General features: G+C 34.8%; 1 protein-coding gene across 1 annotated transcript; it reads right to left on the bottom strand.

The window, feature by feature from the left end:
- Positions 1 to 195: 195 nt before the first annotated feature.
- On the bottom strand, positions 196 to 15859 carry cd4-1 (CD4-1 molecule). The gene is made up of 11 exons (XM_026284530.1): positions 15758 to 15859; positions 8254 to 8369; positions 5123 to 5216; positions 4865 to 5020; positions 4623 to 4766; positions 3678 to 3926; positions 2504 to 2887; positions 1555 to 1809; positions 1360 to 1466; positions 1195 to 1241; positions 196 to 677 (listed from the first exon to the last, which is right to left on the bottom strand). The coding sequence occupies exons 3-11, from the start codon at positions 5175 to 5177 to the stop codon at positions 641 to 643; spliced, it is 1434 nt and encodes a 477-aa protein (XP_026140315.1). The 5' UTR covers positions 5178 to 5216; positions 8254 to 8369; positions 15758 to 15859; the 3' UTR covers positions 196 to 640.
- Positions 15860 to 21171: the final 5312 nt, after the last annotated feature.

Genomic DNA, 21171 nt, shown 5'->3' with positions numbered 1-21171 from the left:
ACTGCCATCTAGTGGAGACAAATCTACCTCATCATGTACAAACCTGTGTGTTTAGCTTCATGATTAATCCAGATAAGACTGCAGATATCAGTGGATCAAATCAGAACAAGCTTTTGATTGTTTGATTTTGTATTGCTATTATTATTACTAGGGGGTAAGATGACATACTGGTGTAAGAATGATCAGACAGTTTTATTTCATCTAATTTATTTTACATCAATATTTTCAGGTGCTGTTTTCTGAAATTAAGAAAAAAACAAACAAACAAAAATGTTAATTTACAAATGCAAAAGAGCTTTCAAAAGATCAGGTAAGTAAGCAGGAGTGGATAAAAACATACAAACAATATAAAGAGCAACTTTGGGCAATTGTAATAAAAATTTACAGATATAATGACTGTGCAATTGCAATTGCAATAGCCACTGAGTTTTATCCTGTTAACACATTTATCCTTGAAGCAAAAGACATCATGTTAAATACACTGAAAAAGATACAGCATAATGTTTGAGTTGCATATAACATAGTTTGTGATCAAGCATGTTCAAGAATAAAGTGGCTATGAAAGTATTTGACACAATTATAAAGAAATTCCAGTATCATCTGCACAATGATGACAGTAAATTCTGACAAGAGAGGATCTTCACGTCTTGTAGAATCCCTTTTGATTCTGCTGGGGACTGAGACAGAGATAGACAGACAAACAAACATGATTTTAAGAATGATATATGTTCATATATTCAGTAACAACTAAATGTATTCAACACTTAAAATTGTACGTAAATGTGATTGCATTAGTTAGCAAAATGTGTGATTGCTAAATATTTTTTACGAACAGATGTCCTATCAGAGTAACCACAATTAACATGTCAGCTGAAATGTGTCCAAATATTGGATATATTTCTGGACAGCATATCTGTAGTTTATCATATAAAACAGTGTTGTGTGAAATGTTTTATTCCTGAAACAGGTGTAAATAAAAATAAATAAAAAATTAAAAGTAAGTTTAGTACCAATGACTTATATATATATATATATATATATATATAGATATATATATATATATATATATGTGTGTGTGTGTGTGTGTGTGTGTGTGTGTGTGTGTGCGTGCGTGTGTGTGTGTGTGTGGCTTAAATACATCTTTGGGCAACATGTTATTTTGAAAGCAGCATATCTGACAACCACCAAACTCACTTATTGCAGCAGCAGAATTTGGTTTTGCGTCGTCTGTACATCATCATCTGTTAAGAGGGATGAAAGAAAATCAATAAGGTATTTGATTTTCACCGTTCAGACACTTAACAAATGACATCCTAGTGTGCTGAGCTGAATAAAACCACTATCAAAGTGAACATTAACCTGTCTGTGTCTGCGAATGCATATAATGATGACCACAAGGAGCAAGATGAAGCCCACCACTCCACCGCTGATGGCAACACAAAGCCAGATGTCCACGGGAGCTTTCACTGTAAAACATTTCATTGACAGCAGAAGTGTCACACACTTTTTATTGCACATGTATCAATCTTTCCCTCTTTCTTTCACTTCTCTCACCAATCCTTAATGAAAGCACAGCAGATGTCAGCTTCTTCCCATTTTGCAAGAGTTCACATGTCCATTTCCCGCCGTCCTTCAATTTCACTTCAGGGATGGAAAGAGAAGTTGGATGAGGAGACTTGAGACTGGAAACAAAGGAGCAAGACGAGCAGCTCCATTTCACCTCGAGGTAAGGGCTATGTTGATGTCCTAGTGTGCATGTCAGATTCACAGTTTGGCCTTCAAATATTTGAGGTCCTCCAGAAGACGAAACTAACAGGAGAAATTTAGAGAGTTTCGATTAAATAAGACAAGATATATTTGCACTGTAAATGCAATACGAAAAATGTCAAAAACAAACATTCTGTTTCAAGAGTTAATGCACAATAATCCTTTATTCCAAAGTCACTCATAATTTAATGGAATAACATTTAGTAATACTCTGAGGTGACAACCGTTATGTTAATTACCTAATAAAATCTATCTATTTTTAATTCATTTATTTTTTTACTAGTTGTTCTAGTACACCTGGTGGGAGAGCTTGGATTGTCATTTAATTTAAACAGATTACAATTATAAAACTTTAATGCATGTAGGAGTTAAAAAAATACTTTCCTTGCATATAATAAAAATGTGATTATAAAGAAATAAAAGTCCCCCACTCTGTAACACTGTAACAACCACAGAAAGCAACGTAGATGTTGTGGGAAAAACTACTAAAGCTTAACATTATTAAACGACATGATATTACATGTGAGAGATCCATTCAGTGAATACCGCTAGCAAGCCACGAAACAGCATGAGTACCAGTGGAACAAACATTTTGTAGGGTACTTGTTGCAAAATGTAGCACGATATTGTGAAGACTACATTATTATTACGTTTTGTCACACTACTGACTAAAAGTAGCTTAGATAGGAGTTTGTTCACTAGTTACTAAAGCCTCAAGACTTGTCATTTCACTTACGCTTCAGAACCTCCAGCTTGACTTTGCTGCTAAGGGTCCTGGTCTTAATTTTTAGATTGCATGTGTAAACCCCCCTGACGTTCTCTGATACAGGCAGATTAAGAATGGATAGATCCTTGTCTTTCAACTGTCTTCCCTCAGCCTTGACGGTATTATTTGCGCCCTGTGGGATGCTCCAACTGACCACCGGTTCCATAGTGAGGTTGAGGAGAGATTGTGTTGACTTAGCGCCGCTGAGAGGAGTGAAGCTCCAGCTGCCATTCATGAGGCCAGACTCTTTCAAGATCGACCAGGGAATGTCAGAAGACAAGGAACAAGGAATGGCAACTGTAGAGGCCGAGGACGGGGACGAGGTATAAATGGTTTCTGCAGAATTGGAGAGCTCTGGAGGGAAATAAAGAAAACAGTGTTATTATATTTATTATTGTTGTTGTTGTGTCAAGAAAATAATAAAAATTAATAAAAATAAAAATATATTTAAAAAGCAAAATATTTTTGTATTTATTTATTATTCATTTCTATTATAGAAGAGATGTCTAAATTGAGTTAATTAAATCTAACTTTGTCACTTTTTGAAAAGTTATATTCATTTGAACTATTCAATAAAGTAGTCTAGCCTATATAAATTGCAGCAATTATGTTAGCATATTATATATTTATATTTAGGCTGGGGTTATAATTGGGAGAGTGCTCTTTCATTAATCCACTACTACCCCTTCTTCTGCTTATAGATCCTGACTGGAATCATGGTGTACACTCTTAAAAATAAAAGGTGCTTTACGATGCCATAGAAGAACCTTCTTATCTGAACGGTTCCATAAAAAACTGTTAACATCGGAAGAATCTTTCTGTTTCCCAAAAGGTTCTCTGTGGTGAAAGAAAGTTCTTCAGATCATAAAAAGGTAAGAAAGAAATGTTCTTTAAAGAACCTTTGACTGAGTGATTCTTTGTGGAACCAAAAATGGTTCTTCTATGGCATTGCTGTGAAGAACCTTTTCAGCACCTTTATTTTTAGAGTGTATCTTTCATGTGTTTGTAAACCTATATTCTTTATTGTTTTGAGAATGAGCAAACTCAAGTAAATGTAGATATAGTGTGTGTGTGTGTGAGTGTGTGTGCGAGAGAGAGAGAGAGAGAGAGAGAGAGAGAGAGTTTATCAATATAATAGTCTCACCTATTATAAAAACAGTTGTTTTTGCTTCAGTTTCTCTCTTATCATACTCCAACTTGCACGTCCAAACACCACTATGACACTTAGACACTTCACCGATGGTAACTTTCTCTGTGTAATGTTTTCTTAGATCACAACCTGAGTTTTGAGGTGGAATCCATGTTACTTTGGGTTTAAGTGGACTAGAGGCTATTTGACATTGCAGAGTCAGAGATTCACCAACCACCACAGCCGGCACTTTGGGTATAGTGACTGAAACAGAGAAGAAGAAAAATGTTGAAAGGTGTAATATAAAAATTTGAGAAGAATCTCATCATGTTACGTGTAAAGTTAATAGCCTACACTACACAAAATATCAATAATGTCAACTTTTTTGTGTGTAACTGATTATATAGTGTGTATGTAACTGGAGTAACCGATTTATTTCATACTGCCAAATATGCTGTACAGTTTAATATAATTCTAGTTGTCATATTACGCATGCTTAATTCATTCATTCATGTGTGTAATATATGGAGATCGATGAATAGTTTCAATTAATAGATTAAGGTGGCATGCATTATTTTTATTTATTTATTTCGCAGCTCGGGGGAATGAGAAAGGGGAGGAATTTCCTTCTGTGTTCACATGCTAAAACAAGCTCAACAGTACGCGTAGTGTCATTTCCACATATTTGAATAATGTACTAGTATTAAAAAAATATATTTAACATGTATTTTTGGGGAAATTAAATGAGAGCACTTAACATGATAGTTCACCCCTACAAAATTCCCTTTTCAATTATTCAAACTACTCTTCCTTCTATGGAACACAAAAAGATACTTTGAAATATTTTTTATGTTTTTTTTTTCTTTCTTTAAAACATTCTTTAAAATATATTCTTTTTATTTGATTAAATAATTTGTCTTTTTTCTACTACTTGTTTCCCAAACACACACTCTTTCTTACCATTGTACAGTTTGTAGGTCTTTTCTGAAGTTTGTGCAAATATATGTTGTACACAGCGCCAAATTTCATAATCTGAATATTGTACTGGTGAGATTTGGAGAGAGAAATCTGACAACAGTTCAGCATGTGTCTTCATTTCTTTCGCTACAAAAGAAAAATGTACATATGCGGTTATATCAAACTTGAAAGCCTGATTATTACTGTGGAGTGAAAATGCATGAACTCAAAAACATTCATCTCACCCTTTTGGATCCCACTCTGAGGATTCTTCGTGATAGTTGGGGTACTTTCTGACCCACGGTACCAGTTCACATAAATATTATTTTCATTTCCTTCTATCTTCACTCTCTGTAGGGTAACAGTCCCTCCTGTTTGAGCATAAATTACGATGGGTCTTTCTGATGACAGAGGAAAAGATTGGACATAAAAAAAGAATGCTTATACAGACTGCATTTCACACCCTTCGTCATATAACAACTATCAAGATATTTGCGACTTACCTTGTGCGCTAAGAAATCCAACAAACAGTGATATGAGTATCCAACACAACATCATTCTGTCCTCAGGGCAGAGCCAGAGAAGATGAAGGATGATCTGTAAGACATAGCCATAGAGAAATGCATCACAAAGATCATAACAATACAGAGGAAGGAAGGGGCTTGTGGTGGGCTCAGATTCTTTTTCTTTTTCTTGAGTGATTGAGAAAAACAGTCATAGGATAGTGAGGGGGAGACAGAAGCTTTGTGGTGGGCTATGGGTTACAGACATAAAGGAAGACGAGTTCAGTGGAGAAACATGAAAGAACAACAGCTAGAAAGACGGCGAGAAAAAAACGCAGGGAGGTGTGTCTGTGGTGGGCTGAGATTGTACAGGGAGTAGATTCTTATCCCTCTCGTTTTCACCTCTTCACCTCCTCCTCCATAACACCCCCTCTCTTCCTCCCTTGTTCCACGAAAGGCGGATCTCTCCACGCTTACACACAGAAGAAAGAACACCACATGGCGCTGCTGGTGGTGTATCTGTGCTTGGAGTGCGGTGTGTGTAATGCCTGCTCTATCTGATCTTGCCTTTTTCTCTTTTTGTGTAATTTGGTTTGTTCATACAAATCTCACTCTTTACTTCTTTTGAAGAGATTGACACTTCAATCAAAAAAAAAAAAATGCAGACACCTTATTTATTTGTGACAATGTTTTATACTGAATATATGCAGTATCATTGCGACTAAACTCTGTTAGCCATTTTATTTAATTATTTTTTTGTTTTTTTATAATACTTTAGGAGAATGGTCCATTAGTTAATGTTAGTTAACTACTTTAGTTAACACGATCTAAGCAAAAACAATCATTCTACTGCATTTATTAATCTTAGTTGATGTTAATTTCAACATTTACTAATGCATTATTCAAATCAAAAGTTGTACTCGTTAACATTATAAGTTAATGCACTGTGAATTATTATGAACTAACAATGAATAACTGTATTTTCATTAACTAACAATAACAAATATAGAATCAATACAGTAATAAATGTATTGTTCATTGTTTGCTCATGTAAATTAATGAATTAACTAACAATAACTAATGGACCATTATTCCAAAGTGTTATCGTTTATTTTTATGCTAACTTACAGTTTTCTTCGAGGAAAAAATTCCTAGTAACACCAAGGTCTTGGTTTAATTCCCAAGGAATGCAAGAAAAGTTTAAATATTTAATTAAATGCAACACAAGTCGCTTTGGATAAATCATCTGCCAAATGCATAAATAAATGGAAATTATGGAAGCTATGGAAACTCAAACATAAATGCACACTAAGAAGAATCATTGGAAATAATCAAAAATAGGCAAATAATCATATACAGGCAATATTCCTCCATTTACAATTTAAAGAATTTATGATTTTGGTGTAATTTTATTTTATTATTATTATTATTATTATTATGATTTTATTTATTATTATTTTGCCTGGCCATCACTGAGAACCACTAATGAAAACATGGCTCAATATTCATAGGACAAATAATTGAATTTATATGTAAAATAAAACAAGAAAAAGCTATGTTGTTCTACGCGCATCTTGACAAATAACGCAGCACTTTCTTGTGACAAATGTGCTTTCTTATAGTAAATTTCATAAATAAAAGTTTAGTAAATATAAATTCTTCAGCATAATTTGCAGCAGTAAAGCATGCAAAAGTATACTGCAAAGAACAGTTTGTGACTTTCTGTTCATGCCAGTTTAGTATTAAAAATCCCAAAAAATATAATCCACAAGAATGCGCTATTAGCTATAGGGAATATACATGCATATTTAGTGGGGTGCTAAATATTCACATGGGCCTCCTAGAACAGGCTATTCATGCATCAGTGATTTTGCTTAATTTAAAGTGGTGAATTTCAATGTGAAAAAGTGCCATTTTCAGACACTTTCTGTTATCAGCGGCTAAATGAAATCAGCATCACCCAATGAGCAGTGGTTGTCTCCAGGGAATGTAAGCCGCTTTGGATAAAAACGCCTGCTAAATGAATAAATGCAAATGTAAAAACATTAGTTGAGACATACATTTATATGGTTTCAGTCATTTTTATGGGAGGTAAAAAAAAAAAATCTTGCTCAGATTCAGAATTAAAATTTGCCTTGATTTTGCTGCTTTTTACATTAAAAAAATGTCTAATGGGAAAATTGTAACCTTGTGAGTTTTAAGTCTCCAGTGGAGCACAGAAATGTGTGAGAAATGAGGGAAAGGTTTGTGAAGAATGAGAAACAGAAACAGAGGAAGGAGACGCACGCAAAGACACACAAACGATAGATGAAGAGATAAGTCTTCATCTCTTCAGAGACTGCACCTGAACAAGTAACCCAGAAAGACAGATGATCAGAGCTGTGGTCAGGATGGAGGTTAAACAGCAAACAGACACACAGAGATGGAGGAGAAGGGAGGGGAACCAAAGACCAAAAACTTCAATTTCTAAATGCCTGACAAAACATTTAGAAAAAAAAGGAATGGACTTAATGGTTAAAGCCTGTTGGTTTTCCTTAATGTGTGCTTTTTTAATGAATCTTAGAAATCATAATACATTTTTCTGATGAATTCCAAGCTATTTTAATGCCCAGTTTTTATTTAAAAACTAAACACAGTGGAACTATAAGCATTGATACTAATATCCTGTATATGATTAATTGTTCATGTTATAATAGAGCGGAAGACGGTCCTTCTGTTCATTTTCACAGCAGCATCGCATAAACTAGCAGAATATACTTCTGTTTTACATCCGTACATTTGATGTCTATTGTGTATAGAAAGGTTTTCATGTTTCTGTTTGAAACTTTGAAATTAACCTTTTTCTTAATCAATGTACAGTATATTGCTGTTTTTGAACAGGAAACATGTAAGTGCAAATTTGTCCATTAATTTCTACTGTATTCCAGACTTCAAAAATGCAGATTCATTAAAAAGAACATATAAAGGCTTTAAAAAATCTACACTAAAAAGGAATTTATTGCATATTCTAATCTTGAGAAGACCTTAATATAGATTAAATTAAATCATCCATAATAAAAAATAATAAAAAAGATGCCATGTGTAGATTACAGTGTATATTTAAATAAACATTTATGTGCAAATATACTCACCTTATGAGCAAACTTCTTTATCGTTCCTCTTCAAAGTCGTGCAGCGGATGTGTTCACTTACAGGCCAAAATATTTCTATTTAACCTTCGTTGACGCCTCCCCTCCGTCTGATTGGCCTGAGAGGTAACAGAAGACGTCCGGTTATTGACATGACGCTGTTGAATTCATTTGTTTTATATAAAAAAAATGTTTAACTTTTTTTCCACTGAATATCTTGTCAAACGAGTTGTCAAATGTGTATGATAAACCGTATTTTTTTCTCCCTCAAAACATTATATAGCTACTAATATAAAATTTTATAATACATTTAGAATAATTCAGAAATGTATAGTCAGATCCATGTGGGAAAAGTTTCAAAGACAATCATGAAATAAAAGGAATTGATAAAATAGATATTTTTTCTAAGTTTTCTCACAATACTTAAAATTTGACATCGCTGTGTTTCACGAAAAACAAGATTTTTTCCAAGTAAGTTTTTCTTGTCTGCGCAACGGATGTGTTTGATTATCATATAAAGAATAACATTCTCTGATTTTACTTATCTTACTTTTATTTTATTTTTGAACTGCTAGGTTTTATGTAGTTTCATGTTTAATTTGTCTCTCTGTTTGTTTTGTTTAGTTTGTTTGCCAAGTTTTTGTATAATTGACTTTATCTATATACAGTTTTTTTTTAAAATGTCAGTAATCATGAGCATTGCTACAGAGCTATAGAAACGTTGTAATAATACTCTAATCCACTCCATTTAAAAACACTTTTTTAATGAATAAGATTCTTTATCAGTGCTGACACTCCAAGCCCAGCAGAATAAACATTTATTTCTATTAATCTGGAGGTTTTTTTTTTTTTTTTTTTTTTTTTTGTTTTATTGACTTATTCCATTGTCCTTACATTTATGCATTCTTTTAATCTATTATTTGTTTAAAGAGATTCAAAGAGATCATTTATTCTAATATCAGCCTTCATCTGAATCCCCGAGTGCGTATACGACTTGAGCATATATGGGTGGAATGATACAGCGTATAACAACTGCACTATGAACAGATCATTTTGTGTAATTTTTTAAGAACTCAAATTATTTTAACCTTTACAAACAATGTCAGTGTTGCGGAATCGGCATAAAACACCACATCCAGACTTTAAAATGGATAACTTTATGTCCACAGAAATCTGGATTTAAAAGAGAGTTCAAATAATATTCAACAATGCCCAGTTCTGTAAATTACAACAAAGATTAAAAAAAAAAATCAATATTATTTTTCAGAGCATTTCAATTTTTTTTTTAATATATAGAAGTTTAAATGCAACTTGTTTAGTGTAAATTCTTTGAATCCCTCTATCATTTAATGCATACTTGTGTAATAAGATATTATGAGGCAAATAATGATCAAATGCATTCATATATAGATCATACTTTTTAATGAAGCGATGTCATGGACAAGCTGATGATTATTGTTTCTGATATTATTCAAATGCTCAACTCAACTCAACTTCCTCTTAAAAAAAGCCCATATGTTAACTTGGCAGTTTTTAAACTTTATATTTATGTATCACTTCTGCTATAAGATGTGCTGATTTAAACCAATGCGGTTCCATGGAGGAACACAAAGGAAATAAATACTGAAATGAAAGCTTATGGAAGTAGTCATAAATGTGTTTTTTAGTAAAAAGAGAAGCACAGATTTATTGTTTTATAAGTCTCATGATTGTTGTTGCATTTGCATTACAGAGAATTTAAAAGCCCCATAAGCCATTCACTTCAAGTCTTCATACACACTTATCTAAACAAGCTACACTCTTAAAAATAAAGATACTTCATTTATTTGTTTGTGTTCGGCAAAGAACACCATTCTTAACAAGAACCAAAACTGTAAGGTTCATCTTCGGGTTTTTGGCCATATTCTTTGGAAATTAAGAAACTCTACATCTCTACAACAGTTATTCAGGTTTAAGCACCAGTTCATTGATTTTGTCTGTTTTTATTTTATTTAAGACCAGACATTCTCCAGTGGCATCAGTATTTAAAACAGTAGCATATTTAAGGGTGAATAAAGCATCCTGCTGTAGAAGAATAAGTACGTTAAAGAAAAGCGCGAGAGAGCGACAGGTACAGAGCATATTACAGCGCTGTAGGACAGGAGTGGTTTGCTAAGGGGAACCACATGAAGGTTGAAACAAACACGTTGCCTGCCTCACATCTGTGTCTGAGGTTTCACCCCTCTGTCATTCTCTCTTCCTGCCATGCTCTGTTCATCTTCTTCAAAAAATAAAGCACCTTTAGCTATACACAGTTCTTCATATCATTGTTCACCTCTATCTCCCTATTAATGTATCTATCTCTTTTCTCTCAGAGCTGAAAGGAAAGACCCATTTTAGAGGGATCCCTCATTACTCACATAGACCGAAAAGGTGTTGAGACACCAACATAATCATTACCGAAAGAGAGAAAGAAAAAAAAGAAAGCAAGCAGGAAAAGTGGGCGATTTATTTCAATATGTCCCATACAGGTTTTCATTACGTGTTTCCCCTTCAGCAAGTCATTTCGGAGTGTTCTCGACTAAAGAACCGAAGACTGATATTGTCTTCGTCTCCCACACATGTAACTTGTGTCAAGGTATTTTTGGGGCGAACAATCTGCAGCTTTCTTCTTTGACGCCATTTTATCTACAGTGTTCGTGCGGTCAGCTAAAACGAGTGAGAATTTGATGCATATATTGTAAGAGATTCTCCATGGTTCTGTGACTAAGAGGGGATCCCTCTAACAGGTCTGAATCGTCAGAAACTTTCAGTGATTCACACACATCTGCTTAGACCGTGGGCCGTCGGAAAAATGTTGAAGAAGTCTGAGGTGTGCAGACTAAGCATTGAAGAGGACTAATACGGATGCCATTGCTTTTGGTTTTCTACAGTAATAGTTTCACATGGTATACAAACTGTTTTGGAAAAGTGAATGGAAATTACATCGAAAGACCAATTGCATTTGTCTCTTTCGCTCTCGAGTTTTCAGTTAACCTCCTCCATTTAATGTAGTCCTGTAGGTTTGAAATGCAAGCATGGCTAAATGTCAGTGGAAAGTGATGTCGAGAGAATGAGAGATTACTGACATCTGGTCTGATGCTTACGAAAGTGGGTATTTTTAGATGAATTTACAGATTGCATTTTATTTTATAGACCTCAAATTTCGACCTCCTCACCGTACAGACCGTGATTCTGTTCCATTACGTAACAGTTTTCATGTCATTGTATTGCATTTTCTGCTGAAGTCTGCAGATCATTGATATTATTACTGAAGTATTTTCAGAGAAATGCTTATAAAAAGGTCACCCTCGTTTTCAGGAATCTGCCATCTGCCGTGTCATTTCCTATGTTTATGTGATCTCGTTTTCATTCTCAAGTGGAGTTTTTTCCTCTGAATGCAGAGTAGCTAAACATTAAAAATAAGATTTTTATAATTTACATTTGGATTTGATGAGGGTTGTTTACTATACTGAGCTGAACAGATCACTAGACATCCTGAGTGTGTCAAACTGAGACACATGCATTCAGGAACGTACTAACTAGAACTTGTTGAATGCCTCACCCATTACAGTAGTCCCAGACAACCCATGAAGCCACATGCTAATTTCTTTCTAATGAATTGCATGTTCTGCTCCACAATAAAACTAAGGGTCAGGTAGGAAAACCCTCTGACAAAACGTGTGGTATGTGTGTGGGACAAAGCTGAAGTGAGAGGATGAGAAATAGAGAAAAATGTCTGTATGACACACTGTGAAAGAGGGAATCCTGCTCTCATTATGAAAATCACTCCCTCCTTCAAAACAGCAGCACACAAAGACCAGAATAAAACACAGGTGCACTCTGTTTTCAGACTTGTTAAAGACACCGTTTCACAATATGTGTCAAGCACTGCATTAATGACAATAAAGGGTCACCCATTTTCTGTTAAAACACGTTTATAATATTTCTTACATGCAGTGATGCAGAATCTGTGAAACACGCGTTCTGTGCTTGACAATGCAATAAATTCAGCTTTTTTCGTTTTCTCACTTGGTTTGCTGTTTATATCTAATTCTCTTGATTTCAAGGCAATTGCTGCCTTATTTTTCCTCATTTACAGTCAGAAGAGGATGTTTTTTGCCCGACCGAATTCTCAGACGATCAAGAGACCATGCTGTTGTCCTGTGACTTTATTTAAGAGTACAAAAAATACTGTTAGGACTTTCATTTGATAACACAAAATAACAAACATTTCAGCTACTGAAATAACAAAGAAGGCAGTAATTCAAAGTTCTGTAAATTTGAACTAAATTAATACTTTAAACATGTTACACCCTTCTTCCACATCTTCCTTCTTTCCTTCATTTTTCAGTATAAACATCTAACGACCGGCACGTTAATGTAGGACTGCTGCTATATTAAAGATTATTGTTCATGTATGGCATGCATATGCACCTCATTCAAACTTCTTACATAATTTGACATAAATGCATGTATGCACCATTGAACGTTTTGTATATTTTTATCTGTATGTATGTATTTGGCTTATGGCTTATTGAATATCATTTTTTTTAACTGATAAACAACATACTGTACTTTCTGCTCCTGCGCATACGGATAATCTTAATTGTAATATATTATATTTAGCATCATTTTTATGTCATCTGTCATATAGGCAGGAAAACATGATAGTAAATGATCTCGAAGGTGACCAAACAATTCCTTGTGTGAGTCTTGTGCATAATTAGCCATTGTAAGGTATTTGGAATACGCAAGGTGTAGCTAAACATCTGAGATTACATTTCATGATTGCGCTCATTTAATCATTTTGATCCAGATTTTTTATTCATATTATTATTATTATCTCAGTGTATGTCTTGAAGCATTTTGTGTGTGACCTACAACTGTTTTTTTGAGCCGTTTCACATCTACTATCTGCTGAATTAGACAGCAAACGGCTAGAGACATAAACCGCTGTTATAATCTTTTGTTTTACACTTTCATCATTAATACTGCTGTATCTACAATAACTAAAAACATAAGATGAGGAACACTTTATTGTAAAATGATGATATAACGCTCATTACATATACATGCTATAGTAAATTATGCATAATTACCTCAAGCCAAACCTCAACCCTAACTCTATAGAGTAAGTATATGTAGTTAATTAATGTTACTCAGTACTTGCTTGTGTAATAACATTGTAATAATGTCACCTAAATATACAGTGTAACCCAAGGTGATGATAAAAAACATATGTTAATGGCTTCGCTGTGTGGCGTTAACTACATCTGAGATGAAAAAGTGATGACTTGCATGTTTACGTTTTTATTCTGTTTTTTAAATGGTCTATCATGCCATGACAGAACGAGACAATTGTGTCTACTACGTGTTTCTACTTGTTCAAAACACTGTATTTTTGTTGTTGCTTGGTCAGTGGACTTCTGTAAATTAAATCCATATCCATTCATTTGCGATTACAATAGTATACGCTGAGGAATAGAATGCCTACATGACATCTTCAACATGATTGCATGTTTAATTCACGGGATGAAAGTGTTACAATGTTGGACTCCTGAAAAAAAAAAACTTTAATTCATGTGCTTGCAAAGTATCTCTTCCATGACTTGTTGTTGATTTTTCAACAGAAGACAGCGATGTCTGACAATGACGCATGGTTGTTGTTTTTCATCGGGCATCCGTTTGTATTTCTATTATACCTTATTTTTCAGAAGGTATTTAGACATCTAAGCCAAACATATGAAAATCTTTGGATAAGATAACAAAATATTGCATTAAATTGCATTAATGTTTTTTCAATAGCACTATTTTCAACTATCTGATGAGTTATATTAAATAATAATATAATAGATTTACTGTTCAAATGAAGAATAGAAGTATGTAAATGCTTTTAGGTTGTCAGACGAGTTAATGTGATAAGCTACACCTGTGGTTTCATCTGCTAAGACACCTGTGTAACCTTAAAGGGAAATTTCTTCATGCAGCCTCTCAATAGCATTTTAAAGCCAGGGTATATATTTTGCAGACAAATCAACATAGACTACATTCGAATACATTTTATCAGGTTCTTGCATCCCCTGGGAATCAGTCCTATAACCTTTCCATCGCTAACGCCGTTTTAGCAATAGGAATCAGAAAAGATAAGAGTAAAGCTCTAGCAGTATTTTGTTCGCATATGCCACTTGCGTTTATATTCTGATGTTATATTTGTTATTATATCTAATGCAATGATATTAGTTTTTAAGTCTTAACTTAAGTTAACTTTTTTTGCGAATGTATAGAAAACTAATTGGATAAACTGCTATTAATATGGATGGATGTTGTTTGTTAAAATATATAATTAATAGCTGTTTTGCGCATAAGTTGTCCTCAGTTTTTGTTTCCTGTACAGACAGTATCAAACTAATGATAGAGAAATATCGGCATTCACTACCTGCAATTTATTTGTACTTTTAGGCCAATTCATCATGCAATAAATTCTACTATGTTTAACATAAAAATACTTATAATATGAAAGTAAAATCATCTAATTTAGTGAATAATGTTTTATGTAGGTTAAAAAAAAATTGCTGCTTGTTTACGTTACTTAAATAAGTGTTATGGTATCTCAGGAACCTCATATGAATTGAATTCAATGTCGCAAATGCAAAAAGGCATTTACAAAAAGTTTCCAATTTGACTGATCCACTGTAATCGTGTAAACGTTTAATGTATCACAGAGCCATTAAAACTTTGAAAATATTCTGCATGTCACAGAAATCTACAAAACACTAAAATTGAACAGTACATACAGACTTTGAATTAATCTTCATCCAGTTTTCAAGGGTCTATCTCGTCTACAACAAATCATTTTAAATATTCAATTAACGGTCCACATTGAGGCCTTGGCCTACAGACCAGATAGATTTAAACACAATAATAAAACATCTAATAGGCTGTATGTTAATATTCTGCATTAAGAGGGCTAACAATAAGAGTAATAAGTCATAATCTACAAACACTTATTACCAAACGCAAAAACATTATAAGGAGACAATTTCGCATTATCATATCTTAAAAGCAAACCCAAATATTTAAATGTAAATAAAATATACCAGTAGACTAAAAAAATCCCTTTTCAAATGGTTATTCATGTTATTAGCAATTAAACTTTTTATCATTCAATACCATTTATTACTACAAACAGCACATCAGAAACGTCAGTTCGGCATCTGAAACATATGCGCGAAACTTCACGATACAATGGAGTATTAAAAATGTATATAGGACCATATGATTACACTGATCAAAACAAGCTGTTTGTAACCATCACACAAACTTACAAACACATCAATATTTTATAGCTCACTATTTGTATCAGACATTTAGACATGTAGACAAAACACTTTACAGAACACAATATGAGAAATCAACGACTTACAGTTTGGCCAATACTGAAAAGCAGTATGGTTTGTGTTTGTCATAATAACAGAACAATACTTACAGTTGTGATGTGACAAGAAGAGTGTGTGTTCTGTTCAGGGTCTCAGAGCTACACTGACATTTTCTTCCAAACACACTTTGTCACACACACACAAGACAGGAAACTGTAACGTGATTTGCGTAGCTCTACGCTCGTGTGTCTGTGGTATCGTATGTCTTTTTTTTTTTTAACTCTTACAGTTAAGTACTGTTTACTTCTATACCCCATCAGTGTCACACATGATTTATCACATAACAACAGCCTTCCGTCTGCATCAGATAGCCTTTGTTTTTACTCTGTCAGTTAAGTATCTACTTCTAAAGCCTATCAGTGTCACACATGAATATCTCACTAACGGCCTTCGTCTGCATCAGATGGCTTTTCTTAAAGCTCCTTCCTCTTGCATTAAAGGGGTTATATGATGCAATTTAAATTTTTCCTTTCTCTTTGGAGTGCTGCAAGCTCTTGGTGTACAAAGAAGATCTGCAAAGTTGCACAGACTAAAATCTCAAATCCAAATAGATATTCTTTATAAAAAGTTATGGCTCGTCCAAACCCCCCTAAAACAGCTCGTCTTTACACCCCCCCACATCTCTACATCACGATGTGGGAAGATTTGCATGCATTTGCATGATGCTGTGTGTTTCCTTGTGGAAGCCAGGGCCATGCACAGGGGGATGGCCCTGTGGCTAGAGCCACTGCCCCTTTGCCCTCATCAGCCGAGGTAGATGCATTACGATCCAGATTAGTCAGTGATCGATCCACTTAATTAGTAGCTTAATTAGTTGGTAGTTTGTTTGTTTTTGTTTTTAAAAAATATTGCAAAATATCCATGTTCTTATAATTAGAATGTCTAATCAAATCATTGTACCTGATCAGATCTAATTTATATAGCACCAAATTTGCTGTTGTTGGCACACTTTGTAGACCAAAATAAATAAATGACAGAGAGAGAGAGAGAGAGAGAGTGAAAGGAGGCAGCTAAATGCAGTTCAGGATTGCAAACATAAATGCAAATCTCAAGCAAGCCAGCAGGTAAATCATAATATAGTATATTTAGCAGTTTGTCACACTTTAATTATATTTAGTATTCTATTTAATGTTTAATAATTTATTCAAACTGTATTAATAGTAGTCCTATAAATGGTTAATAATATAGTATAAATGTTCTAAGTTAGTTGTTTATTAGTATATAATGTAGGTTTATGCTGTAAAATATGAAATTAAATGTCTAATATTTATAGGGGAGAGAGGGGTAAGAGGGGTGTTTCTCAAGATAAGGGGAAGTACAAAGAAAGTATCTATCCTATCCAAATGAAAGTTTTCCTATCATTTTAAATGATCAGAATGACAAAGGGTTCTAAAAATATGACTTTTCATAAAATAATTTAATAGTTCCCATGGCTCAGTTTGCCCTGATAAGTTTGGGGTAAATTGACCCGAGTCGAGTTAGTAGGTAAGATGCACCATCTGGGTGTAAAATAACCATCTGGCCAAATCTGTTTCAAACCCATGTGAAAAAAAATAACCTTTTAAAAACTTATTTAAAAAGTGTTCTTTTAACAGACAGTCATTTTTATTTTCTTAAAGTTAACTTTAACAACATAAAACCTACCAAATGAAGTTTAAATTTCAATATTCAATTGTTTGCATCTCTGAAACAATATGTTGAACACCAAAGTTCCTAAAAACAGACTAAACAGAGAGTTTTTTAGCCATTTAATACTGATGATTTTGGCATACAGCTCATGAAAACCCCAAATTCTCAAAAATCTCAAAAAATTTGCATATTTCATCCGACCACTAAAAGAAAAGCGTTTTTAATACAAAAAAAGTCAACCTTCAAATAATTATGTACAGTTATGCACTCAATACTTGGTCGGGAATCCTTTTGCAGACATGACTGCTTCAATGCGGAGTGGCATGGAGGCAATCAGTCTGTGGCACTGCTGAGGTGTTATGGAGGCCCAGGATGCTTCGATAGCAGCCTTAAGCTCATCCAGAGTGTTGGGTCTTGCGCCTCTCAACTTTCTCTTCATAATATCCCACAGATTCTCTATGGGGTTCAGGTCAGGAGAGTTGGCAGGCCAATTGAGCACAGTAATACCATGGTCAGTAAACCATTTACCAGTGGTTTTGGGACTGTGAGCAGGTGCCAGGTCGTGCTGAAAAACGAAATCTTCATCTCCATAAAGCTATCTATCTTCATCTCCTGATAGCTAGCTGCATTGACCCTGCCCTTGATAAAACACAGTGGACCAACACCAGCAGCTGACATGGCACCCCAGACCATCACTGACTGTGGGTACTTGACACTGGACTTCAGGCATTTTGCCATTTCCTTCTCGCCAGTCTTCCTCCAGACTCTGGCACCTTGATTTCCGAATGACATGCAAAATTTGCTTTCATCCGAAAAAAGTACTTTGGACCACTGAGCAACAGTCCAGTGCTGCTTCTCTGTAGCCCATTTCCTGCACACGACTGTGCACGGTGGCTCTGGATGTTTCTACTCCAGACTCAGTCCACTGCTTCTGCAGGTCCCCCAAGGTCTGGAATCGGTCCTTCTCCACAATCTTCCTCAGGGTCCGGTCACCTCTTCTCGTTGTGCATTTTTCCTTCCCACTGACTTCCCACTGAAGTGCCTTGATACAGCACTCTGGGAACAGCCTATTCGTTCAGAAATTTCTTTCCGTGTCTTACCCTCTCGCTTGAGGGTGTCAATGATGGCCTTCTGGACAGCAGTCAGGTCGGCAGTCTTACCCATGATTGCGGTTTTGATTAATGAACACGGCTTTTAAAAGCCTCAGGAATCTTTTGCAGGTGTTTAGAGTTAATTAGTTGATTCAGATGATTAGGTTAATAGCTCATTTAGAGAACCTTTTCATGATATGCAAATTTTTTGAGATAGGAATTTTGGGTTTTCATGAGCTGTATGCCAAAATCATCAGTATTAAAACAATAAAAGACCTGAAATATTTCAGTTGGTGTGCAATTAATCTAAAATATATGAAAGTTTAATTTTTATCATTACATTATGGAAAATAATGAACTTTTATCACAATATGATACTTTTTTGAGAAGGACTTGTACATTTGTCCTCATAGCAATATCTGGCAGCACTGCCAGAACTTACACCGATAGTAATCAAAAGAGCCCACAGGCATGCTATTGCTGTCAGATATCCTGTCAGATACCACATTCGGGTTAACAGCATGATATTATTTGTCAGAAATGTTAATAACACCATCAAAACAGTAGCACATAACACTAGTGCAGAGATCTGTAGAACTAGTATGTTCCGTCTGCTATTTCATATTGTAGTAAAATTAGTAGTAATAAGTCACGCCAACAACATTCATAAGGGCCCTAGACAAAATTATCATCTACATAGCAATGGTTATTAATGAAAACTATAACAGTAATAGGCCTATGAATTGCTGAATTAAAAAACTGATAAAATGATATACCCCTAACCTAAAGTAATGGTACAATGCGATATCATTTAACAATACTCATTCCTACAAAACAGAGAAAACATCTTTCACAAACATCTACATATCTGTCTCTTTTAAAGTGTTTAGTGTATATAATCAGTGGGGTTGTTATAGCACAATTCCCACCCAGACCTCACTAATTTTCAAACCCTTGCTACGGCCGTGGTGCCTTCCATTTCCCCAGTGTGTTTCTCCTTTTCACAGTCTGGCAGAAATGATGCATGGTTCCAAAACACATGGTCACATGACATTAAAAGTCTACAGTTGACAAGATGCAGGGAGTGGATCAACTTACCCCACTCTCCCCTACTTCCATTGAAGATGAGACAGAAGCAGGCTCTGAGAGTGAGGGAGAGCCCACTCTTATCATAACATCTACAATAAAGTCTGAAATTACTACAGAGTGTGCTATCTTCTCTTTTAATTGTATATTTGTAACAACTGGATCATTTTTATTTACGAGCACCCACCCTCCTTGTGCCCCTTTTTTTGGTTTGGGCCGCTACCCCAAAATGTCTGTGCACGGCCCTGGTGAAGCGTAACTACCTTGTTTGGCCTTTCAAAAAGAGGACAAGACTAGAAATCAATTGATTTGAATTACAGAACAGTCCAACCCAAATATTCAGATAATCAGTAATTATGTGCCCACTATATGCAACACATGCCTTGTTTGTAATGGGTTTTATTGGTTTAGTCTTGTTTAGTGATGTCCGGATAGCAAATAAATTTTTCTTAGTGAATCGGCCGAACCAGTGAACCAAATCGAACTGAATCGTTTGAAACGGTCTGCGTCTCTAGTTCACACTAATCCACAAATTACAAAGTTACGCAAAAATGAAGTTACTTAAGTTTATAAATGTACCTTACACTCCCTCTGATGTGAAATAAACCAATATCCTGAGATATTCAGTTACTCTTAACAGTACATTGATTGAACTGCTAAAAGAGAACCGATGATGGGATGTGCACGAGCAGAACAGAGCAGAGCAGCTGGACGGAGTATCACGCTGCTGGCCTGGGAGACGGCATAGTATGTAACATTAGTAACATTAGGGTAGTAACATTTCCATTACATGCTTGAGGCATTCGGCCAATCACAACGCACTGGATAGCTGGCCAATCAGAGCACATCTTGCTTTTTCAAGACGATGAGCCTTGTAAAACGATGTGTTTCAGAAGGCCATAGAGAAGAAACAAGAATGTATATTGAATTGAAAATAGTTTTTTTTTTTTTTTTTTTTACAAAATAATGCATCAGTCTCATTGACAAGAGTGCCACTATGCATGTGTGTTCATTTCTTTGCTTGTAAACAAGTCACCTCGCTCCTGGGTTCTACATTAGAACATCGGCAACAAAAGTACCACACGCATGCTGAGACTGATTGGTGATTCAGGTGATGTTTTCTTGGACACAAATAGTATTCTTGTAGCTTCACACTTACGGTCGAATGCCACATGGACTACTTAAGCAATGTCCTTACTACCTTTCATGCAGTGTCAGGAAGCTCTCGGATTTCACCAAAATCTTCATATCTTCATTTGTATTCCAAAGATGAACAAAGGTCTTAAAGGTTAGGAATGACATGAAGGTAATAATAATAGAGGGAGAGTAATTAATCACAAAATGTTCTTTTTTTGGGTGAACCCTTTAATATACACAGTTTAGGCACTAATATGTACTTTTAAAGTATAAAAATGTATATTTAAGCTCCTAATATCTACAATTTAAGGGTAAAATAAGATACAAAGATGTACCTTTCAGCTTTTGTACCTTAAGAGTACCAACCTAGCAAGAGCATTGTAAAAGAAGAATAATTTTTATTGTCAAAATCTGTTTAAAGCTTTTCATAAGATAGTATTCTTTCTCATGCTGCACATGAAAAAATATACATGCATTTTTTTCTGTTTGGTTTCATGTCTGTGAACAGCTGTGCTCGTATG

The sequence above is a fragment of the Carassius auratus genome, chromosome 16 (assembly GCF_003368295.1).
Source record: "Carassius auratus strain Wakin chromosome 16, ASM336829v1, whole genome shotgun sequence".
NCBI classification, from domain to species: domain Eukaryota; kingdom Metazoa; phylum Chordata; class Actinopteri; order Cypriniformes; family Cyprinidae; genus Carassius; species Carassius auratus.
The sequence above is the reverse complement of the archived record's forward strand: the minus strand, read 5'-3'. Positions and strand labels throughout refer to the sequence as shown.

Bases quoted from the DNA above. Each gene is read 5' to 3' on its own strand.
- cd4-1 (XM_026284530.1), bottom strand. From the start codon at position 5,177: ATGATGTTGTGTTGGATACTCATATCACTGTTTGTTGGATTTCTTAGC. The intron at 5,021-5,122 runs GTAAGTCGCAAA...CTCTGTCATCAG, and splicing joins TGGATTTCTTAGCGCACAAG to AAAGACCCATCGTAATTTAT. The intron at 678-1,194 runs GTGAGTTTGGTG...TCTCTGTCTCAG, and splicing joins AAATTCTGCTGCTGCAATAA to TCCCCAGCAGAATCAAAAGG.